At 41.5% G+C, this 25809-nt stretch overlaps 1 protein-coding gene across 4 annotated transcripts in view; it reads left to right on the top strand.

Annotated features, from left to right (window-relative positions):
- MSRA (methionine sulfoxide reductase A) overlaps positions 1 to 25809 on the top strand; it is a 405431-nt gene that overhangs the window by 295102 nt on the left and 84520 nt on the right. For all 4 annotated transcript variants that reach the window (XM_058550411.1, XM_058550414.1, XM_058550413.1 and 1 more), the window contains one exon: positions 10281 to 10387. In XM_058550411.1, coding sequence (XP_058406394.1) covers positions 10281 to 10387 — 107 coding nt within the window. The remainder of the gene's footprint in view (positions 1 to 10280; positions 10388 to 25809) is intronic.

The following is a 25809-nucleotide window of genomic DNA, read 5'->3' as shown; positions in this document are numbered from 1 at the left end:
TGGGAGAAGATATTTGCAAACCATATATCTGATAAGGGCTTAATCTCCAAAATATATAAAGAACTCATGCATCTCAACAACAAAAAAACTAAGGACGCAATTAAAAAATGGGCAAAAGACCTGAACAGACATTTCTCCAAATAAGATAGACAGATGGCCAACAGACACATGAAAAGATGTTCAAAATCAGTAACTATCAGGGAAATGCAAATCAAAACTACAATGAGATATCACCTCACGCCCGTCAGAATGGCTATAATTAACAAGACAGGAAACAATATGTGTTGGAGAGGATGTGGAGAAAAGGGAACTCTCATACACTGCTGGTGGGAGTGCAAACTGGTGCAGCCACTATGGAAAACAGTATGGAGATTCCTCAAAAAATCAAGGCTAGTGAGTGACGTCAGCATCATGGCGGAGTGAGCTTTCCCGTGAATTCTTCCCCCACAAAATACAACAAAAGTAACAGCCACAGACAAACAACGGAATCCCAGACAGTCAAAAGCTGGAGTGGAGGGATCCACACTGCCGCACATCTGAGAGCGGAACGTGCTGGGCCCCCGGAGGAAGTGGGGAGAGGTAAGGAGAACTCCGCTCCCTCCCCATCAGAGCAGCGATCCGGTCCGCGCGGCTCCCAGAGAGGGGGGAGGGGCGGCCCTCGGCGGGAAACTGCAGCTCTTCGGGCGCTCTCAACCAGTGGGAAACTCCCGCACAGAGGGCTCAGAGGAGCCACAGGGCTACCATCAACATCTGAGCAACCCAGAGAGCGGATAAAGAGGGGCAAACGAGAAGCCTCCCACGTCAGGGACCCAGAGGGCAAAAGAGAGAGCTCCCCCCTCCCCACAACCCGGAGTCTGCAGCTCGACCAGATCTAGCGGTCCGAGGCAGACCTGAATAAATTGGACTGGACCCGTGGATCGCAGTGGGGAAAAGAAACAAAACAAAACAAAACAAAACAAAACTGCGGATCGCAGCAGAAAAACTGGGGCAGAGCGCAGGGGGCTTAGACTACACAGCCCTTCACCACCACACAGTGGCGGCAGGTGGAAAGTGCAACCAGAGACTTCCAGGATGAGGAAAACCAAAACCAACACAGGAACCACAATGCAAAAATATATGAAATCACCAGACCAGAAACAAAATGACAAGCAACCAGAAATCAACCCCGAAGACACAGAAATCCATAAACTAAATGACAGAGATTTCAAAATAGCTATCATAAAAACACTCAACGAAATACGAGACAACACAGACAAACAATTCAATGAGATTAGGAGTTTCTTCACAAAAGAGATTGAAATCATAAAGAAAAACCTATCAGGGCTGATGGAGATGAAGAACACAATGGAGGAGATAAAGGAGAATCTGGAATCTTTAAAGAACAGAGCTGACAATATGGAGGAAAGAATTAGTACTTTAGAGGATAGGAATACAGATATACTCCAGATGGAAGAAGAGAGAGAACTAAGACTAAAAAGAAATGAAGAAAGACTCCGAGAAATATCGGACTCTATTAGAAAATGTAACATAAGAATTATAGGTATTCCTGAGGGAGAGGAGAGGGAAAGAGGAACAGAGAGCCTATTCAAGGAAATAATAGCTGAAAATTTCCCAAATCTGGGGAAGGAGCAGGAAATACCAGTAAGCGAAGCCAACAGGACGCCTATATATATTAACAGACAAAGGCCTTCACCACGACACCTAGTGGTAAGGCTAGCCAGGGTCAACGACAAAGAAACAATATTAAGGGCAGCTAGACAAAAACAAAAAATAACGTACAAAGGAACTCCCATCAGGCTCTCAGCGGATTTCTCAACAGAAACTTTTCAGGCTAGAAGAGACTGGAATGATATATTCAAAATACTAAAAGACAAAAACTTTCAGCCAAGAATACTCTATCCAGCAAAAATATCCTTCAAATATGATGGAGAAATAGTAACTCTCCCAGATAAACAAAAGCTAAGGGAGTTCATGGCCACGAGACCGCCACTACAAGAAATACTCAAGAAGGCCCTCAGGCCCGAAAACAAGAAGAGAAAGGGAACACAAAGCTTGGAGTAAGGAGAAAAGTAGGCAGACAAAATCAGAGAAATAGTAGATCTTTACCGGAATAGGTTAGCAACCACTTAAATACTAAACTCAAAGATCAAAGGAAGAAATTCACCAAAAATAAATTTAACCTCATCACTGTAAACACACAGCCACAACACAAGATAGAATAAGGTATAACAAGAGCAACTTAGAAGGGGAAGAGGAAAGTGACTGAATTGACTTAGTATAAGGAAATAGGAGGCTATCAGATAATGGACTATCTCATACAGAAGATTTTTTGCCCAAACCTCAAGGTAACCACTAAACAAATAATCAAATTAAAACCACATATGATAAACAAAGAGAAAACTAGAAGAATCATAAGACAGAACAACCAAACTGAATTGGCAGTCCAAAACAAATGGGACAAGAAACAAAGGAAATGCAAAAGAACCAGAAAATAAGTGACAAAACAGCAACATTCAACCCTCATATTTCAATAATTACCCTAAATGTAAATGGATTGAACTCTCCAATCAAAAGATACAGAGTGGCAGGATGGATTAAAAAGCAAGACCCAACAATATGCTGCCTTCAGGAAACACATCTTAGCACTAAAGACAAGCACAGGCTCAGAGTGAAAGGATGGAAGACAATACTCCAAGCTAATGGCAAACAAAAGAAAGCAGGTGTTGCCATACTCATATCAGACAAAGTAGACTTCAAGATAAAACAGGTTAAGAAAGACAAAGAAGGGAAATATATAATGATAAAAGGGACACTCCATCAAGAAGACATATCACTTATAAATATATATGCACCCAACATAGGAGCACCAATGTACATAAAACAACTATTAACAAACCTAAAAGGAGAAATCAACAACAACACAATAATAGTAGGGGATCTTAACACCCCACTTACAGCAATGGATAGATCATCCAGACAAAAAGTTAATAAAGAAATATTAGACTTAAATGAAAAACTGGACGAGATGGACCTAGTAGACATATACAGAGCACTCCACCCAAAAACAGCTGACTACACATTCTTCTCAAGCGCGCATGGAACATTCTCTAGGATAGACCATATGTTGGGAAACAAAGCAAGCCTCAATAAATTTAAGAGGATTGAAATCATAACAAGCATCTTTTCAGACCATAAGGCTATGAAACTGGAAATGAACCAGGAAAAAAAAACTGGGAAAGTGACAAAAATGTGGAGATTAAACAACATGCTACTGAACAACCAATGGATCATTGATGAAATTAAAGGAGAAATCAAAAACTATCTGGAAACAAACGAAAATGATAACATGCCATATCAAACCATATGGGATGCAGCAAAAGCGGTCCTGAGAGGGAAACTCATAGCGATACAAGCCCACCTTAACAAACAAGAAAAAGCCCTAATAGGCAACCTTAAATTACACCTAACAGAACTAGAAAAAGAAGAACAAACAAAGCCCAAAGCCAGCAGAAGGAGAGAAATAATAAAAATCAGAGCAGAAATAAATGATATTGAGACCAAAAAAACAGTAGAAAGGATTAATGAAACAAAGAGTTGGTTCTTCGAGAAGATAAACAAAATAGACAAACCCTTAGCCAGGCTAACTAAGAAAAAAAGAGAAAAGGCTCAAGTAAATAAAATTAGAAATGAAAGAGGAGAAATTACAACGGATTCCATGGAAATACAGAGGATTATAAGAGAATACTATGAGAAATTATATGCCAACAAATCGGACAATCTAGAAGAAATGGATAAATTCTTAGACTTATACAACCTCCCAAAATTGAACCAAGAAGAAATGGAGAATCTGAATAGACCAATCACAAGTAAAGAGATTGAAATAGTAATCAAAAACCTCCCAAAAAATAAAAGTCCAGGACCAGATGGCTTCTCCAGTGAATTTTACCAAACATTCAAAGAAGATTTAATACCCATCCTCCTCAAACTATTCCAAAAAATAGAGGAAGATGGAACACTTCCTGAATCATTCTACGAGGCCAACATCACCCTGATACCGAAACCAGACAAAGACAATACAAAGAAAGAAAATTACAGGCCAATATCGCTGATGAACATTGATGCAAAAATCCTCAACAAAATATTGGCAAACCGAATACAACAATATATTAAAAAGATCATACACCATGATCAAGTGGGATTTATACCAGAGACGCAGGGATGGTTCAACATCCGCAAATCAATCAACGTGATACATCACATCAACAAAACAAAGAATAAAAACCACATGATCATCTCAATAGACGCAGAGAAGGCATTTGACAAGATACAACATCCATTTATGATAAAAACTCTCAATAAATTGGGAATAGAAGGAAAGTACCTCAACATAATAAAGGCCATATATGACAAACCCACAGCTAACATCATACTCAACGGGGAAAGACTGAAAGCCATTCCTCTGAGAACAGGAACGAGGCAGGGCTGCCCACTCTCACCACTCCTGTTCAACATAGTACTGGAGGTTTTGGCCAGAGCAATTAGGCAAGAAAAAGGAATAAAAGGAATCCAAATAGGTAACGAAGAAGTGAAACTCTCACTATTTGCAGATGACATGATTGTATATATAGAAAACCCTAAAGAATCTGTTGGAAAACTGTTAGAAACAATCAACAACTACAGCAAAGTTGCAGGGTACAAAATCAATCTACAAAAATCAGTTGCATTTCTATATGCTAATAATGAACTAACAGAAAGAGAGCTCAAAAAGATAATACCATTTACAATTGCATCAAAAAGAATAAAATACCTAGGAATAAATCTTACCAAGGAGGTGAAGGACCTATACAATGAGAACTACAAGACATTATTGAGGGAAATCAACGATGACATAAAGAAATGGAAAGATATCCCATGCACGTGGATTGGAAGAATAAACATAGTTAAAATGTCTATATTACCTAAAGCAATCTACAGATTCAATGCAATCCCAATCAGAATCCCAATGACATTCTTCACAGAAATAGAAAAAAGAATACTAAAATTTATATGGGGCAACAAAAGACCCCGAATAGCTAAAGAAATCCTAAAGAAAAAGAACAAAGCAGGAGGCATCACAATTCCTGACTTCAAAACATACTACAAAGCAATAGTAATCAAAACAGCATGGTACTGGTACAAAAACAGACACACAGATCAATGGAACAGAATTGAAAGCCCAGAAATAAAACCACACATATACGGACAGCTAATTTTCGACAAAGGTGCTAAGGACATGCAATGGAGAAAGGAAAGTCTCTTCAATAAATGGTGTTGGGAAAACTGGACATCCACATGCAAAAGAATGAAAGTGGACCATGTGCTATCGCCATACACAAAAATTAACTCAAAATGGATCAAAGACCTGAAGGTGAGACCTGAAACTATAAAACTCATAGAAGAAAATATAGGCAACACACTATTTGACATTGGGTTTAAAGGAATCTTTTCGGATGACATGCCTACCCAGACTAGGGAAACTAAAGAAAAAATAAACAAGTGGGACTTTATCAGACTAAAGAGCTTTTATAAGACAAATGAAATCAGAATCAAGATGAACAAACAACCAACCAGCTGGGAGAGAATATTTGCAAAACATACATCTGACAAGGGGTTGATCTCCATAATATATAAAGAACTCACACAATTGAACAACAAAAAAACAAACAACCCGATCAAAAAATGGGCAGAGGAAATGAACAGACACTTCTCCAAGGAAGATATACAGATGGCCAATAGGCACATGAAAAGATGCTCAACATCACTAATCATCAGGGAAATGCAAATCAAAACAACACTAAGATACCACCTCACGCCCGTTAGAATGGCTATAATCACCAAGACAAAAAACAACAAATGTTGGAGAGGATGTGGAGAAACAGGAACCCTCATACACAGCTGGTGGGAATGCAAATTGGTGCAGCCTCTATGGAAAACGGTATGGAGATTCCTCAAAGAATTAAAAATAGAGATGCCCTATGATCCAGCCATCCCACTACTGGGAATCTATCCAACGCACCTGAAATCAACAATCCAAAGAGGCTTATGCACCCCTATGTTCATTGCAGCATTATTCACCATAGCCAAGAAGTGGAAGCAACCTAAGTGTCCCTCGACTGACGATTGGATTAAGAAAATGTGGTATATATATACAATGGAATACTACTCAGCCATAAAAAAAGACAAAATCGTCCCATTTGCAACAACATGGATGGGCCTGGAGCGTATTATGTTAAGTGAAATAAGCCAGAAAGAGAAAGACAAACACTGTATGATCTCACTCATATGTGGAATATAAACAAACACATGGACAGAGAAAACTGGACTGTGGTTACCCGGGAAGTGGGGGTGGGGGGTGGGCACAAGGGGTGAAGGGAGTCATATATGGGGTGAAGGACAAACAAAAATGTACAACCCAAAATCTCACAATGTTAGAAACCATTAAAATATCAATAAAAATGTAAAAAAAAAAAAAAAAAAAAAAAAAAAAAATCAAGGCTAGAACTACCATATGATCCAGCTATTCCGCTGTTGGGTATTTATCCAAAGAACTTGAAAACACCAATTTGCAAAGGTACATGCACCCCTGTGTTCATTGCAGCGTTATTCACAATAGCCAAGACTTGGAAGCAACCTAAGTGCCCATCAAGGGACGAATGGATAAAGAAGATGTGGTATATATACACAATGGAATACTACTCAGCCATAAGAAACGATGAAATCCAGGCATTTGTGACAACATGGATGGACACTGAGGGTATAATGCAAAGTGAAATAAGTCAGAGGGAGAAGGTCAAATACCGTATGATTTCCTTCATTAAGTAGTAGATAATAACAAGAATAAACAGACACATAGGGACAGAGATTGGATTGGTGGTTACCAGAGGGGAAGGGGGGAGGGAGGAGGGTGAAAGGGATAATTCGGTACATGTGTGTGGTGATGGGTTGTAATTAGTATTTTGGTGGTGAACATGATGTAGTCCATGCAGAAATAGAAGTACAATGATGTACACCTGAAATTTTTACAATGTTATAAACCAATGTTACTGCAATAAACAAAAAATAAAATAAAATAAAAAATAAAGCTGCCCAGAGTGACTTGGGGACAGCCCAAATGTGCACAAAGAAGACAAGGACAACAGTGACAGGAGCCATATCGATATTGTAGTATTACAGTTACCAGATGATAATGTTAGAATTTAAATCAGGGGATCATGGCTTCAGGGAACGGTCTATAAATCCCCATCCTGGATGGCAGTGGTGGTAACACCTGTAGTTACATAACTAATCCATGGATTGTTTTTTATAGAAATGCATTGCCTTACATAGTTGCCTAGAATGACAGTCATGTGCATCTTTTCTGGCCAACCACACAATTTTGTGAAATCTTCCAGATGTTTCTACCCGTTGGTTGTCATGTCACTACAAGAGAAGCTCTAAATATGGATGTAAACTTAAGAGTTTCATTGTGCACTTCTTTTTCCAGAATATTTGTGAAAATATGATCAGTGGAAGAGCCCACTATTATACCATTTCCTGGAATGGTTCTTAATTATTCCCATCTTGTTTGCTAAAAAGCCTATTTTTATCCATAAGCAACAATTTCCCATGATTCTATGATAATTCAAAGACCTTCAACCAAACACACAGATATTTATTGTCTTCAGTGTACAAGGCATATGGACCCTTAGCAAAACTTGTTGAAAAATATAAATAAATCACACCTGCCCGTTCTCTTTTACTCACATACTAATTTCTCTTTCAAAAGAAAGAAAATTTAAATAGATTTAAACAACTTTGCATGGAGACCCTGCTTTTCTGCATCTTGTGCTGAATGGAGGGATCAGATTTTACCAAAAATCAGCCATCCAGCAATCTTTTTTCTTCGTGGAGAATATTTCAGAAGGAACAATAATGCTACAACCGTGTCTTTATGCACAAAAGGATGGGAAGCAGTCATGTAAGAGGAGCCCTACTTGTAAGTGAAGAAGGGAAAATTGAAGAAAGCAAAAAAAAATATAGCCAAAGTGCCACTCTGGAATGTATATTTATCCAGTCTCTTAGAATCCACTAGAATGTGAGTTCTGTAAAGGTAGGGTTTGCTTTTATTCATTGCTGTGTCCTCAGCATCTGGAAAACACTTGGTACATGTTAGGTGCTTAATAAATAATATGTATACTATAATAATACTTATATAGTATATGCTATAAATAATATTTATACTGTAATAATACTTATATATTGTATACTATAATAATAATAATACTATAGTACTTAAATGAATATACAACTTACACAGAAATAAAATAGATATCCTAATTTTGTATTATACAGTGCTTATTGGAAGCATGGGCTGGTTTATTTTTATTATATATTGTTAAATTAATATTTTGATGTCATTATTGGTATTGACTCTTTAAGCCCTAATTAGTTTATGGACCCCATGTGACCTTTGTGCGTCGAGGAGAGGATGGGACTCTGAAGGTGGCAGAATGAGATTTTCAGGAAGTCAGCTAAGCTGGGGGTGTGAACAAGTAGGCATCACATGCACACACATACACACCATAGACAGCCTATGGCTTAACCCTAAATCCTACTAGTTTGTTACCATTTAAACCTCTATTCTTGGCCTGCAGTTTTGATTATGAATTCTGGCTTGTCAGTCCGTGAACTGCTGTAGCGAACCTTTGGTGTCTTCAGCTGCTGCACTTACCTCTACTAGTCAAACGTATGAGCTCATTTGTAGCTTTTCCTATAGCTCTTAAGAAAGATCATTTTATTTACGTTTGAATTTATATTTACATTTACAAAGTCAATGTGACAAAGCACTTTGATTGATTGCTTCAGACTCCAGTGTTGATTGCAGGGTCTTGGATCACCAGATATAAACTCATATATTCTTCGTGCCACACATGTTTGTGGAAGTATATCCCTCTGTCTGATGCTGCACCAGGTCCTATGGCTGTAAAGCTCTGCCCTCTGGAAGGCTCACAGAGGAGGAGAGGGAACCACGTAACAACAATGCAGTGCAATAAAACCTCTAAGAGGGACCCGCAAGGCCCGATGGAGCCCAAAGGAGTCAGTGACTGTCACAGCTGTGAGGTGCCGTCAGGGAAGGTTTTGCAGAGAGAAGATACTTGCACTAAGTCTTGAAGGTTGAATAGGGGTCCAGTGAGAAGTGTGTGCATGACGGGTGGGTGGAAGGAGCATTGTACGTGGCGTACTCGAGAAAGGGCGTTTGGAAGATTCAGGTTTTCCTCACCACATTATTGGAATTAGAAATGTTGCTGATTGATTATAAAGGAACCTTGAAAATACCTGGGTACAGGCTAAACCCTCACTACTCAAAGTGTGGTCTGGTGACCAGCACCATCTGTGAGCAGGTTAGAAATGCAGACTCTCAGGTTCACCCTGGACCTGCTAAACCAGAACCTGCATTTTAACAATATCCCCAGGTGATTTCCATGTGTGTGAAAGATTGAAACTGTTCTTTTTGGAAGATTGAATCTTCTATTGGAAGAGTTTTGGGGCACTTGTTAAAACTGAAACTGATTCTTGAATGATGCAGTAAACGTGTGAAGTTCATTATGACAACAGCATGGAGATCTATAGAGGATTTATATTAAGCCTTTGGCTGTTTAACTTGGGGGACTACATTATCCAGATAGAAATTGACCAGCATCTACACTTGGGCTGCTGCAACAGGTGGAAAACACGCTGGGCTAAGTTCAAGTCCCAGGTTGTCCTTTGATTAGGTGTATGACGTTAGGTAAACGCTTTCAACTTGATGAGCATCACTTTGTCATTTATAGGCACCTCCTATGTGCCAAGCAGTATCAGGCACTTGCACATACATTATCCCATTTCCTTATCTGCCAAGTGAGGGCCAACAATACCCGCCACACAGGGTGTCTCATTATGATCCGAAGAAATAATGTGTATCACAGTGCTCTGCAAGTGATAAATGGAATAGGCTATGATTTAAATATCTGCATAGAAAAATACATATTTATAGAGCATCTGCTATGACCCAAGACCTGTGATAAATTTACCTAAGTTCAAAGATATTTGTTGTAATTAAAATAGGCAAAGCAAAAGAGATACATTTCAGGCTTATTTAAGGTGTGTGGTGTCAAGATGAAATTAAAACGAGCACTTAGCAGCACACAAGTCACAGAGAACATGTGACACTGGCCTTGTTCCCAGTCCATCCCAGTAATCGTCTCTACTTTCCACATTCCCAGGCATGCGCCAAGGCAGAGACTACGGCTCTCAGTACCGCTCAGCCATCTACCTAACCTCCGCCGACCACATGGAGGTGGCCCTGAGGTCCAAAGAGGACTACCAGAAGGTGGGGTCTCCTCTCGCTCCTGGGTCCCCATCGTCGGCCCCTGCCAGGTTGCGCCCCACCTGTAAAGAGAGAGTCTGGTTCTTTTCACCTGGCACTGTGTTCCATTTGCACATTTTTGGGAAATTTCTGTCAGCCTTTTGGAATAGAGCCACTCTGCTTCATAAATGTGCAAAATGAGATTTTAAGATTAGGCCCTTATGTATTTCTATTTAAAATCAACTCATCCAGATGAATATGTAGCTTAACATATAGTCTTTCTTTCTCTCTCTCTGAATCTCTCTCTTTTTCTTTCTTCTCTCTGTGTAAGTCTGCTTGGGCTGCCATAACCACGTACCACAGACTAGGGGGCTTAAACAACAGAAATTTATTGTCTCACAGTTCCGGAGGGCTGAAAGTCCAAGATCAAGGTATGGGCAAGGCTGGTTCCTTCTGAGGCTGTGAGGGAAGGATCTGTTCCAGGCCTCTCTCTTTGGCTTGTAGATGGCTGTCTTCTCCCTGTGTCTCTTCACGTCCCTCTGTGGGTGTCTGTTTCTGTGTCCAAATTTCCTCTTTTCATGACAACTCTAGTTGTATTGGATTAGTGCCCAACCTAATGACCACATTTTACCTTAATTACTCTGTAAAGACCCTGTCTCTAAATAAGCTCACTTCTGAGGTCCTGGGGATTGGGACCCCAACATATCTTTTTTGAGGCGCACAATTCAACCCATGATGCTCTCTCTCTTGCTAGTAACAGTAGATTGAATTATAACGAAAATACTTCTCAGAAATAGATATTACATCATGAAATAATTATTTTCACTATTAACTTGTATTATATTTAAAAAATATCCTCCAATACAGATTTAGTTCTTTTTTTAAAAATAACTTGAGTTGCTTTAATTTTTAGAACTTCATGATAATGTTTAAATTTTAATTATCATGATATTTTCTGATTTGGATTCACATTTAACAATAGAGCCAGTAGCTACTGTAATGCTGATCTATTTTAGAATTATGTAGAAAGTCTGGTATGCAACAGTTCCCAGGAATGTGTGGGTTCTCCACCTATCCCCCATGGTGGCAGAGGTGGCAGTGAGGAGGAGGTGGGACAGGAGTGTATCTACTGACGAAAAAGTAGCAGGACATGCAACTCGTGGTCATTTCAACTCTGGAAAGCAGAGAGGGCTAAAGGAGATGCTGACAGAAGATGCCCCATTTATTCCTCAGCAAGCCCCCTCTGCCCCTTTGTAATCCCCTCTCCTTCGGTACAGGCTGGATTTAATGACTCACTCCTAATGAATGACAGAAGTGAAGGGATGTTACAACTGAGAAGAGTTTATTAAAAGATTGTGGCTTCCATCTTGGGGGCCCTCTCGCTCTCACTATCTCTTAGATCACTTACCTGGGGGAAGCCAGCTGCCATGTTGTGAGGCAGCCATGTGTAAAGGCTCATGTGACAAGGAAGGAAGCCCTCCAGGCCATCAGAGGTGCTGCACCAGGAACTGCTCTCTCCTTTTCCTTTCTGGAGATGCACAGCATGAGGGTCAGATAGTCTTCCTTTCAGCCACCACCGTAAAGAGCTGAGTACTGAAAGCCACAGCCCCAGGGACCCTTGGCTGAGGTCAGTCAAGTACAGAGAGCTGTTCCCATTCCTGACACACCCATCGCCCAAGGGCCCCACCCAGAAGTCTTAGGTCAGGATTTATCCTTCTATCCTCCTTGAAGCACCAGGAACTACCAGCCCTTTTCCCCCTTTTCAGATCTGCACCACGAGGAGTCATTTTCCTTTTCAGAAACCAAAGAACAAAGTGTCTCATTGTGTCACCTACCCTGGTGAGCAGTGGGGCTAACTGCACACCTGCACACAGGGGACCACTGTGATTTTTATCTTAATCTGGGTCCCATGGAAAGCAGAGCCCATGACAAAGGCTTGTGTCTGAGGACTTATTGGGGCGTGTGGTGCCATGGAGCAGGAGTAAGGGTCAGGGGAGTAGAAAGGAAAAGGGGGAGAACCAATATCAGTTGGCTATGCTATCAGTGAGGGGTTGTTTGGTCCTTATGGAATGCCCAGCCATTCCAGGAGAAGAAGAGAAGCATATGTCCATTGGATGCCATCCCCCATGGGTTCGCTCTGCACTTGCCACTTGCACATGTGTGGGCTCAGGATACTGTGTCCCAGAGGCAAGAGGCCCGTGGCATGGGTGCGACGTGAGGGGCTGTAGGGTTGCACCTACGTAAAGCTAATCAGAGCCCGTACAGAGCTGGGCAGTGCAGCGGGGGCTGGAGAAGAGAGAGGTGAGGCCGAGAGGATCTGAGCTGGTGCACGAGAGGTGGCTGATACCACGACCTACAAAGGGTCCTTCACCCACCCTGACCCAGTCCAGGCAGGCAGCTGACTACAGTGTCTCAAGGATGATTTACCAGAATCCAGTGGGTTTCTGGCACCTCTGTTAGAGCACAGAAAGAAAACACAAGTGTAATTTTCAGCATGCATCCTGCTACCATCATATAGTTATATAACATACAGTTGCATATATAGTTTACATATAATGTGTATACATAGTACATTATAGCTATTAATAATAATGATGATAATAATAGAACAGCAACAACAGTACCAACTTAGTACTTACTACATGCTAATTACTATTTTAAGCACTTTATATAAATGAAGTTATTTATGTATCTCTGACTATATTTATCTATATACATGCATAGATATAATGAATATATTTAGATAAGATATGTATGTATGTATCTCTCTGTATACTTACGTAAAATTGTATGCATTCTTTGAAACTTGTATAAATTTGTAACTGTCCATTTAATTGGTATAATTGATAATATACACACCAAAAAAAAAAAGAAGTCAATAATTTGCAATGCCCATGAGAGGTGACATAATTAGCTTTTACACCGTAAAGAAGTTGATCCGTGCTTTTACCTTAGCCTTAAAGGTAGTGTGGTTTCTGATAGATCCCGCAGAACAGGGAGAGCCTCAGACTTCACCAGATGCCTTAGCGGGTGAGTGAAGGAGAGGAAGAAGCTGAAGAGGTGACTCCTGGAATTGGCTTTCCGGTGTTTTCTGTCTAAGATAACCTTGAACAAATTCCTGAAACAACAGAAGTCTTTAATCCAGGGAGAGTCATTTCTTAACAATACTAGATTGGGGCCTAGGATTCTGCAATCTCATCACAAACACTGAGGTTTATTCTGAGAGTGGGGAGATTCTGCAGATGACTTTGCGTGCATTTTGTGTGTCCTATTTTCCCCTTTAAGAGTTGGCATTTCTGGCTCTTGCACTACTTTCTGGCAACTCATCTTATTTGAGCCCTGGTGGGACCCCTATGCACTGACTAGAACATTGACGTAGGTTCCTAATTTAATAGTCTTCACTAGTTTGCCCCCAGTGACCCCCCAGTCACCAGCTTCTTCAGCAACTTCTTTGTACGTGAAGTTTAGAGTGACAGGATTGCTTACCACGGAGCAGCCATTTGAACATAAAATTAGCTGATTTTATCGCAGGGACCAATTGTCGAGCTAATTAGTTGTGCAGGCAGTTCTGCTGATGAGCCAGAAACCCAAAGTGATTTTCCATGTAAACTGTGGTTTTCTGCAAAGTTGGCTGGCTTGTGGGCACCAGGCTCACCAACAACCCAAGGAAGGAAAAAATGGCTGAAGAAGTTTGCTAATTTCTATTCAGATTAGAGGAGGCTGGAGAATCTTACAGAGGAGGATCAGAGTGAAACTTAAGCTTCACACTGGGTCCATTGACCTTGAAGGGGCTGGATTCTGTTCAGAGAATTTGACAGGTGCTTTGTGTCTTTGGTGAGCTGAAGACTTGGCACTAAATGTGGAGGCGTTCTTGCCTTTGGACGAAGACTTCCTAATCTTTTCTTAACTGAGTTTTCATATTTTTTCCTCAGAGTTTCATGGTGGAATTATTTGCTTATGGTATTAATTGGAGGCGATAATCTGATGTATTATTAATTGTTTCTGGATTATCAAATGTAGACAGTTTACCTCCCAGGTGAACCTGTCATGACATTTCCTAATATTCTAAACTGAATCGTGGCTTATGGCAGGGGTGGGGGATTCACCTGTGATTCTTACATCCTGAAAATGTAACTCTTCCTCATTTAGGAATTAAATCTTTTGATCACTGATAGATTATTTTTCTTGAAGTTTGATAGATCATTAATAAATCTAAATATTGTTCTCCTGGCTACTTGACCTATCTCCTCAACTCCTCAAAGCTGCATGAAAAGTGAGCACAACCTTTCCTCTGCATAACCTTTATGGGTGAATGTTAAATTACCTACTATGTGTCAAACATAAAACAGTGTTTTAAAGTCTGTCTCTCTCAGTCTCTCAGTCTGTTTGTTCATCCATCCATCCATCCATATCTTCAACATAGCTATAATCTCTAAGTATTTACCCTATTTTATCTTAAATTTCAGTTATCTAGCAATCTGTCATCTATACCCTATACGGTGTCATTTTAAAGAAAAGTACATAAAGTGAAAGATAAAAAACAATATGCAATGACTGGATTACAACGAGCATTTTTTAGAATTGCTTCAGCTTTGATTATTTAATTTTCTTTCTGATGCACTTAGATTGCAGACAGATATTCAGTGACTCCCCATGCTCTCCGGTTAAGCCTTGGCAAGTTGTGGTTTGGCTGTGTGTGTGTGTATGTGCATGGGCATGTGTGTGTGTGTGTGTGTGTGTGTGTGTTTAACAGAGAGAGAGAGAATAGCTTTCATTTCCAAATAACCTACCTACCTGTGCTACCAACTAAGTTTTTGCTTATTTTTTCTAGCATAGTTTAAATGCCATCTCTAGGCCGATGATACTCAAAATTTCTGGTGCAGAACTACCCTCTGGCCTCCAGATCCCCAGATTCCACTGCCTACTTATTATTTCCACTTACTTGTCAACATACTATTTCCTAAACTGGAGGCTTGATTCCCACTCCTCCCCCCTCCCAAACAATCCCCACAGCTTCCTCTCCTGCCCCACCCATTGACAGCCTTCCCAGCCATCGTTTTTTAACTTGCTTAAGCAAGATTCCTAGGAGTCATCACCAATTCAGTCCTCACCTCCAATTAATCAGATTAACTGAGATTCTACTTCTAAAATATATCTCCAATGTGCCTGCTTCTCTTTCATTTTCATGTTCACTATCATAGTTCAGGCCACTGTTATCTGCTCCTGGACCACTGGGCTGCTTACCTCTCCACTGCCACATACTCACACAGGGCAGCTGGAGCATCTTCCTCAGTCTAATTCCAATCATTTCCTTTTCCTGTATCAAACTCATCCGTGGCTTCCCACTCCATTTACAATGAAATCCAAACTCCTTAGCGTGGCCTACAAGGTCCCACACAATCATTTTGCTGTCTTCTCATAAGACATATGTAACTTCTAGTCAGAGTGCCTAATTATCATATAAGATATATGATAAGAATATCTAAGATAAGTAAATCTAAGAATTAACACATAATTCTTGCTCAGAGCTCGGATCCTTTGAATAAAGCTCAAGAAATTCTAGAGATCTGGGGACTGAGGATGAGAACCATAGTCATGCATAGAAAATTTTACGGCTGTGCAGTGAACATCATAAAGGATGGTTTTATATTTGTTTGTATTTCAAAGTTAATTCCTGTGTGGACTCACTGTTGCCACAAAGACACCAAATTCAGAGGTTCGAGGAACTGCTGCTTTGTTTAGTATGTGTTGTGTACCAGGAGGAACAAACCACTGCATTAACCGTAGTGTTCCTAACCCCAAAGCCTATCTTGCAAACTCTCTTGACACAAGAAATTGCTAAATGTCACAATCATAAAATAATATTTGGTAAGATTAAGTCAGTGGTTGCTATATGAAACTTTCTCTAATTTGCCAAATCCTTGACTTTTTGTCCCTGTTTTAGTTACCTATGGTAACTACAGATGACAACAAACTTGGTGGCTTAAAACAACAGAAATTCATTCTTTCACAGTTTCAGAGGCCAGAAGTCCAAAACCAGTTTCACTGGGCCAAAATCAAGGTTTCAGCTGGGCTGTACACCCTCCAGAGGCGCTAAGGGAGAATCCCTTCTTGCCTCTTCCAGCTTCTAGTGGTTGCTGCCATTCCTTGGCATGTGGCCGCATCACTCCAGTCTCTGCCTTGGTGGTCATGCTGCCTCCTCCTCTTCTGTGCGTCTAATCTCCCTCTGCCTTTCTCTTATAAGGACACATATATTTGCATTTAGCACCCACCAGATAATCCAAGATAATCTCCCCATCTCAAGACCCTTAATTTAATCACATCTGCAAAGTCTTGGCCACATAAAGTAACGTTCACATGTTCCAAGGATTAGGACCTGGATATTTTGGGGGCTATTATTCAGCCTCCAGCAGTCCCCAGGCCTGGTTTCCAGCCTACAGCTGTCACATGTCCAGCCTCAAATGGGGACTGAAACTGGAAGTAGTTCTTTCCTGGGCTGCTCAGGAGAGGCAGGCCATGCTCACCCAGTGGGCGCCAGTCTGGCTTCCTCTGGGTCCCAGGGCCACACACAGAAGATGCTCAATTCCCCAGAGAGGATGGGACTTGATCTCCTCTCTTGGAGTCCTTGTCTAGTTTTGAAGGGAGGGAGAAGTTTTGCATAAGCTTATCTCCTTTTAAACATCTCTACCTTCAAAAAAGACGCAACTTCACCCCCATACTACTTACCAAAATAAAGTAGCATACCAAAAATAACAACAGAGAAAAAAATCCTAAGAGTTAGATTTGAGGGAGGATGGGGGGAGAAAATTATGCACGCGTGTGTGTAAGCAATCCAAATAGCATTTGAATGGTTGGCAAGAATGTTCTAGTACTCTCTTAGTCACTTACTATTTGTGAGTCTCTGACTTCTCTAGTCTTCATTTTTAAATTATGTAAGTGTGTGGATAGCAACGTCTCTTCATAGGATTGTTATAAGAATTAAATGAGATTTTATATATATGTAAAATACCCTTTGTTATGGACTGAATATTTATATATATACATATAAATACTAGCATACATACATACTACTAGCATGTCGTAGTCACCCAATATACATTAATTGAAGCTGAGCCCCTCTGGTGTTCCAATCCAGAAAGTAGTTTTAATTTATGCCAACTCAACTGAGAGAAATTAAATACATTCAATAAATATCCAGTTATGCTATAATCATCATAATATAACTGGACCCGATAATTCCCTACCAGGAGGTCCAGATCCTTTGTGTCTTCTTGTAAGCATCTATAGGCTGAAATTTGAAAATGTCCTTCCTTCCTTACCTTCCCCCCACCCTCCTCAGTAAATTAATACATTAATTACCTTATCAAATATTAATTATGTACTGATTAGTTGGCAGACTCTCATTACAATTGTTTCAAACACAGCTATCTGAAGAAGGATCTCATGAAGTTTGTTGTAATAAACTGTGCTACATGCAGTCACAAAAGCTCACGTGTCACAAATGCTCTTTCCTGGGAACTATCCTGACATTAAGTGAGTTCTTTGGGGACCCTCTTCACCCTTGTTTCCCCCAATTGTCAGCAGACATTTGTTGACCAGAATTGAAAATATGTAGCAGGATAAAGAAGCCCACTGTTACCCCTTGCTATGGACTGAATATTTGTGCCCCCCTCCCAAATTCATATGTTTGAAGTCCTAACCCCCAATGTGATGGTATTTGGAGATGGGGCCTTTAGGAGGTAATTAGGGTTAGATGAGGGCTTGAGGGTGGAGCCTCCAGGATGGGATTAGTGTCCTTATAAGAAGACATATCAGAGCTCTTGCTCTCTCCATTTGCACACAGAGAAGAGGCCCTGTGGGCACACAGTGAGATGGTGGCCGTCTATGAGTCATGAGAAGAGTCCTCACCAGGAAACCTACCCTGCTGGCACCTTGAGCTGGGACTTCCCAGCCTCCAGAATTGTGAGAAGTAAACATCTTTTGTTTTAAGCCACCCAGTCGGCTGTACTTTGTTACAGCAGCCGGAGCTGACCAAGACACTGTGGAGGGGTGGGAAGAACCACTGCCTTGGATGAGAACACCCAGCTGGGGCCCTGCTCAGCCTTCACTGTGACCTTGTACAAGTCTTTACAGCTCTAGTTCCTTGTTTATAAAATGGGGAAAAGAAGAACAGCAAAACTTGTTATAAATCTTAACAGTGTTCAGTGCTTCGTCCCATATGAGTGACCCTGACCCCAGACAAGAAGGTAGTTCAGGATCTGTTCTCCTACCTGCCTTAGGAGGAAGCTAAAGGTCCAAGGGCTCCGTACACATTTCCAAGATGACCCAAAGAGTGCATTTAGAGAGGTAGAGTCGTTGGCCTCTGAGTCCCGTATGCTTTTCTCACGCTGTGTGGAGGTACTTGGTAATCTGTCAAGCATTTTACAAATATCAGGATTTAACGGGGTGACTCCAGAGACAAGGCTGTCTGTGATGACTTCATCCTGCTTTTCCAGAGGCCCTCAAATTTCAAACCATTGTGAAAACATGGGATCAGGAATCTTCCTTTCCATCGTGAATTGAGAAGCTGGCGGGGTTATTTCTGCTTCTTCGTTCCCAGAGAAATGGGTAGGTTGCACACTGGAGGTTTCCTGTCTCAGTCGGTTAATATTCTCCATGCGGTGATGTTGAAACCATTAACCGCACTAAAAGACTCTGCTTTCATCAAAACCAAAAATCATTTATTTGCATCGAAGGACCCTAAATAGACATGGGTAAATGTCAGTTGATATTTTATGATTTGGGGATTAGCTAGTTGTTCTTCTTTTTTTTAATTTGTGCTATCGTTTGAAGCATAGAGTTATGATTTTTAAATGTTCATGGAAAGGCCCTGAATAATTCATTTACTTACCTTAGTCCAAAGAGAAAAATCCTTCTTTATGTGCCCAGCAATAAAGATCAAATTCCTCTTCACCTCTCTTGTAGCTTCATGGTTATCATTACAGATATTATTATGAACTCTAAGTAAGAGCTTGTGAAATAAATGTTTTAAAAACACTCGTTTCTGGGAGACAGGCATCTCTATTTCCATGTATGCAGCCATGTAGATAGCTAAATTTTTAGCCTTAATGGTTTAGTTGCATCTGGGTGATTATTTTCATTTCCACTTATTACTGTGTGTTAGACTCCCTGTGTATGAGTACAGATTGCCCTTTCTTGCACTGTATTTAGAAATATCTGCATTACCCCTGGGCATTTGTTCATTAATAGGGGGTGGGGAGAGGAAAAGCTTGTAATAATGGGCTTTACATATTATTAAACTGTGTGCATCCACATTTTGGTCCAAAAGAAAAATCTGGTTTGTGTTACTGCCCTCTGTTGGTTGTAGTGCGTTGCTGCAGTGGCAGGGAAGTGAGTCCCTGGGGTGGGTTGGGTCTGCAGTGGCAGCTTCCAGGAGCAATGCAGACACTGGGCATTGCTGGGCCATCAGTCTTTTATTCACATTCGCTGCTTTTCATTCAAATGCATTGCAAGCACCCTAGGATTCCACTTACTGGCTAGAATAGTGATAGAAGAAAGCGTTCTTGTGAAGACCAAGGAGACATTTTCATTTTAGTGGTGGTATGTATACAAAATAACCCTGGCCAACATGGGGTGACATTTGAGTGAATTCAAATTCTCCTCGGGTCACACTTCTACGTATCTTTCAAGGCTAGCGTGGGAAAACTTTAGGGTATATCCAGATGAACCTCTTAACTTTTAATAGTTATGTGTTTATTTCAATATGTATTAGGAAGAATGCGGTGAGTGTTTGAAGCCCACGACTTCATGGACGTTATTGCTTAGGGGAAGACCAGGAGTTGGTGCCGACACACACACAGCTGCGTTCTTTGCAGTGATGCATCACTTGGTTGATGGAGCAAAAACTCCCATGGAGGTGGGTGGGTGACTTAGGGTAAAGTGGCTCTGTTACTTGCTTGTGGTATGACCTTGGACTGTTAACCTCTCTAAACCTGGGTTTCCTGATTTGTTAAATAGGAAAATAATGGCTACTTCTTAAGGTGTTAGAAGCATTGTACGATACAGTGTATATATCAAGTGTCTGTCACAGAATAGGTGCTGTCATCTTCCCACACCCCAGGACACTTCTCAGAGCCCACCTTCCTCCATGTCCGCATCATGCTTTGCTTGCACACACATTTCATCTGACCCATTGTAAGAGTTTCCATGTCTCTTTTCCCTCTTGATTATAAATGGGACCTTCCCTTGCTTTGCATCATTTGCAACACTCCATGTGGCACTTTGCACAAAGCAGGCACTCTATGAATGTTTGTCGGGGAATTAAGTGCAAAATAATTCTAAGCAACATCTTCCCATCCTCTAAGACATTCAGTGCATTTCATCTATCGGATTAGGACAGGACCTATACGTTGTCCCTCCTGTCTCCCTAATTCATGTGGTCTGATAATGGAAACAGGATTAGGTTCCTGCCCATTGGCTGCAAGCAGGGAGGAAAAAAGGCCTGCAGTGTCTAATGCCTGCCTGCGGTTAATATCACTCTTATCTTTCCAACTAATGTATAGGTTTATCGTGTGTGCCTGCGTGCACATGCCCTACTTGTTAATTTCAGTGGAAGATAAATGGAAGGCGGTGGAAACATTTTAAATACAGTATTGGAGCTGGGATAGGATCTATTTTAGAGACAACAAAAGAGGCTTTGTTGCTGAAGCAGGTAGATTTATATGCCTTGCCCTGGTTTAGGCTATGTAAAAAACGGCCTTAGGAGTGGTAGAATCAGATACACCACCCCGGGGGGGCAGGGAAGTAGGAGCCCTTCCATTTTAGTGGCAGTGAGAGTGACACAGGGTTTGCTGTGTGCCTCCAGAGGCAGTGCGTTTGCCTTTAAAATTCCCATGAATTTGCCTCAGCTCCCAGTGGTTCTGTTTCCCCGATTCACCTCAACAGAGCTTCCCAGCCTGTTCCTCAATGGCCACAGAGTGCCTGCTGGCAATTCCGCAGTGGAGGTGATGTTCATTTAAGGCTTCGAGAAATCAGAGCTTTCGTGTTTGCCGTGAAAGCCAGAGAGCTGCAAGCACCTCAGTAGCGGAGATGAAAGGACGTGTGTGTGCATGTGTGTTGAGAATTTGAAGGACGGGGAAAAGAAAGAAAATAGATGTTACCGGTTTGCCCTTCCTTCAGAATATGCCTCACTCCCTCTGGTGGGACCATTTAACTCCAAATGCGTCCCCTCATGCCCCTCTGTCCCCTCCACACGCTCCCCGCCCCTACCACATTCATCTTGGCTCATGTGACATCTGTTCTGGGCACTGCGGAGCAGTGTCTCGTTGCCATGGCAGCCGGTGGAGAGAGCCTGCTCATTGGCTGCTGGCGGAGAGGAGGAAAAAAAGGCCCGCAGTGTCAGGGGTCGTGTGCCTAGTGCCCGCCTGCCGCTGTTTTCAGTCAGCCGCTGGCTTGGCCGCAGTGACGGAGGGCGCTTCAGCGGGCAGAGGCCCGCAGGGACCGCGCGCCACAGCTGTGTTCACCGCCGGGTGGAATGGGGGCCCCGAGGTCAACGTCATTAGTTTCTCCCTCAAGTGTAAAGAGTGTGAAGGACAAAAACAGAGCACGGAAAGAAAAGTGGGCTGCCTTTTCCTTCACCTTGAACCCCTCCGAGCTCTCTTTTTTTATGCAGTGTTTGGATTTGAAATTCAGAGAAGGACCCCTTTACTCCCAGCCATCCCCATAGCGAGAGGGCCTGGGCCTGAGTTAAGCTGTCAGAATAACAGCCTCTATCAGATTCCATTTACCTTGACCATTACCCTGTCACTCTAAACGAAAAGAGGACGGCATTCCATTTTGAAATCTGCGCCTGAACCTGAGTGTTTTTAAAATCATTTTCCTCTTGTTGGAGTCACCTCTGAATTTAACAGCGCGACTGGAATCACTGTTCTGACCTCATAGCTGTAGGCTCCTCGAGTCCTTACCCCATGGCCAAGTGAGTTGATGCCCAAGTGCCTGATTTGTACCTGGCCAGTCAGACAGGTATAGAGAAATACAGCCATGAAGGCCTTGCTGGCCGAGCCCCAGCTGCCTCTCTTGGGCTCCCCTCTCCAGGCGGGGTTTTAGATCTCCACCCATGAGTGATGGGGGTGCCGCTGCACCAGCCACACCCAGGGCCTTCAGCCTCCAGGGCCGGGCCACCAGTGAGATTTGGCTGTGGCTGGTGACCTTGCCCCACTGGGCTGACACTGACGGCACCAGTCAGCACAGTTGAGGGAGAAGGAACTTTGACGAACATTCTCTCATCTGCTCCCGGTGAGCATGTGAGGTGGTTGCTCTGGTCCCTGCTTTACGGGAGCCTGAAGCTGATAGTATCCAAGGTCACACAACCTGTAACTGGGTAAGCCCAGGTTGCACACTTCGGTTCTTTGCTTCCAAACTCTATGTGTGCTTTTTCCATCCTGTCACACGGCCACAGCAGACCCCTGGACATTTCACATCCCCACAGATTTCTACATGGGGAAGGTAGCCTACGACGAAGATCACTCCTCACATTTCCACTCATATCTTATCATGTCTATTTTACATTTAATAAGAATGTGTCATTAGGGTTTAATTTGTCAAGATCAGCAGCTAACGGCCTGAGGAGTTTGTTGTTCCTTGTGGTGGCTGCTTGTGGTTATAATCTGAGTGGAAGCACCACATACAATGCACTTTCACTGAGCACAGGCTCCTGCTTAAAGACAAGGTGGGGGGCCGGCCCCGTGGCTTAGCGGTTAAGTGCGCGCGCTCCGCTGCTGGCGGCCCTGGTTCGGATCCCGGGCGCGCACCGACGCACCGCTTCTCCGGCCATGCTGAGGCCGCGTCCCACATACAGCAACTAGAAGGATGTGCAGCTATGACAGACAACAATCTACTGGGGCTTTGGGGGAAAAATAAATACATAAAATCTTTAAAAAATAAATACATAAATAAAGACAACGTGGGGATTTGCACCAGAGCCAGTGAGACAAAGGCAAAAATTATTGTCCCTCCTACTTCGCTTTCTCAGACTTATTTTGGTCACTTATTTATTTTGGGATGCTTTGGGCTTTATCAAAATAGAAACATACCACGAAATCATGACAGAGAAGGTCTGTATTATTAATGTCTACCTCTCTGCCACCTTTGCTCATTCCTTTTGGCCTGAATCCAGAAGTTTGAGGATTTACTCCTAAATCTTTGAAAGAACTAAGGAACGGGAACAAAGTGTTGTATCATTTACCTTTTTGTATGATTATATGAGAGTAGTTGCTTCTGCACCTTGGCAAAACCAGGACTGACACAATTGTCAGTGATTCACATACTAGTCTTTTCTATCCGTATAGATAGATGGATATTTATCCATCTATCTGATATGCTGATCATATGCTGATATGCTGATCACAGCCAGCAAAGTTAACAAACATCGGATCAGTTTGGAGATGAGGCAGAGAGTCCTCAAAAGCTTACTCTCAAATCCAGTGTCTTAATGTAGCAAGAGGTCATTAAACCAGCAAACTGAATTCTTGCCCTTCCTCCCTCTTAGACTGGGTACAGCATCCACTTAGGGGAAATTAAGCAAAATTAAGAGCCTTTGCATAGACATATGACCTTAGCAAGCATTCACAAGAATGCACGTTATTGGCAACAAGAATGCTAGACTATTTCACACTGCAACTCAAATGATACTTTTATTAAAGCTGGAGTGGCCAAGTTACCATGAGTAATACTCTGCCCCAAGTGTAGGATCAAGTCTATAGAGTAAAGATATAAGGGACTAGATTTTGACTTAAGAAACCCACAAGAACCATTCTTCTAATTAGACCTTCCATTTGCCCCCAACGTTGGTTGTTAATCCTCCAATGACTGTTCTTGATCAGTATTTATGAAGCCGTAAGAAAAAATGTAGTGAGAAATAGGTTAAACAATGAGTTTTCTGGAGAGAAAATTAAACAGATAAAAGCCAGAGAAGTTCCTGATATCCATTTAGGCACCTAGAAGAAATATCGGTCTAAACTCCCTGAATTGGTAAGAAGTCTCCATAGTCGGTAATCATGATTTACTGGACACACAGGAATAAGACCATTAGCCATCATTACTCCTGCTGCCTACTTCATGTGGAAAAAATGGGAAGGTTTTCTTTTTTCCTCATTTTCTTGTCTGTAATTATAGATTCATCTACCTGGAGAAAGTCCTCTAAGTTATTTAGTTCAACATTATTTAGCCATAATGATGTGAACTAGCGGTTATATAAAATGACCCTTAATTTCCTTACTACTTCTCAGACTGTATAACATAGTGATGGTGAGAGACTATGGATTGGGGTTAGAGCTGATATTTTCTCAACAAAGATTTATTGTGTACCTGCTATATACCAGGAGACTAAATGACAACATTTGTTTTTGATGTAAACTATAAACACTTTATGTTGTATCTTCTTTGCATGTTTTGTGGAACATCGGGTCCCTTACTGGGCAGTAAATGCAATGTACAAAAGCCTCTGAATGTAGATCTCATGTTTGTTTTATTTAGACATTCTCATTTCCTTAAGGAAAGCACCAGATCCTTGTGCCACAAGGATTATTTCACAAGTGTAGAACACATTTACCAATACAAATAGTTTATTACAAAATAGCAAGATTTCATAGGAAAGAAAAATAATTGTGCCAGAAACAAGGAACCTGGTTTCAGGAACATCATTGTTTTTGCCAAAGACACTTAGCTGAATGAAACACTAGTATATGATTTTTACACGTATTCACACAGAGGGTGTTGTGTGGTTTCAGGAATGCGCAGAGTTTAACATCCAAGCACTTGTGGTAGGAGAATGTTATTAAAGCTTTATTAGCCTTCAGGAAAGTGCCCTTCTTTCTGCCAAATCAGTTTGTAAAGTGGTCCTAAAAAATGCAAACGTTCTTTGTTATGACAGCAGAGCTGTGTGCTTCTGATGCAAGACTAAGACTACTTGAAAGTAGAGAGGTAAATTAGGAACCTAGGAAATCAGGGGTTGGGGAGTTGATAAAAGATAAGAGAAATGAACCAAAGGGATACTCAAAGAGCAGCAGAAGGAAAAAGTGTCCTTAGGTAGGAGAAAAAAGATCAATAGGATATGTGAGAGCTCAGGCAGGACTAAGAAAGAAAATCTGAGCCATTGTATGTACACTGTGTGTGAAAAAGGAACCTAGAAATGTAGACCTGGATAAAGAAATACTAGCAGAAAGTGAAAGGTGGCCCAGAACAATTGTGTTCCTGTGGAAAGAAAAACTGAGTATTTTAGGATTGAGAAAACACTGGAAAGAAGTCACAGAGGCGGAAAATGTCTAAGAAGCACTGCCTTGTCCTGAAAGTTTCCAATACCCTTTGAGGGGTTTTTGTGGTGCTTCAGCCATGCATACAACTCTCTCTTTTTTTTTTAATAATTTTCTAATCTGCAAAATCGAGCTAGT

The sequence above is a fragment of the Diceros bicornis genome, chromosome 11 (assembly GCF_020826845.1).
Source record: "Diceros bicornis minor isolate mBicDic1 chromosome 11, mDicBic1.mat.cur, whole genome shotgun sequence".
Taxonomy (NCBI): Eukaryota; Metazoa; Chordata; class Mammalia; order Perissodactyla; family Rhinocerotidae; genus Diceros; species Diceros bicornis.
Note: the sequence above shows the minus strand (reverse complement) of the source record. Positions and strands in the feature narration are given on the sequence as shown.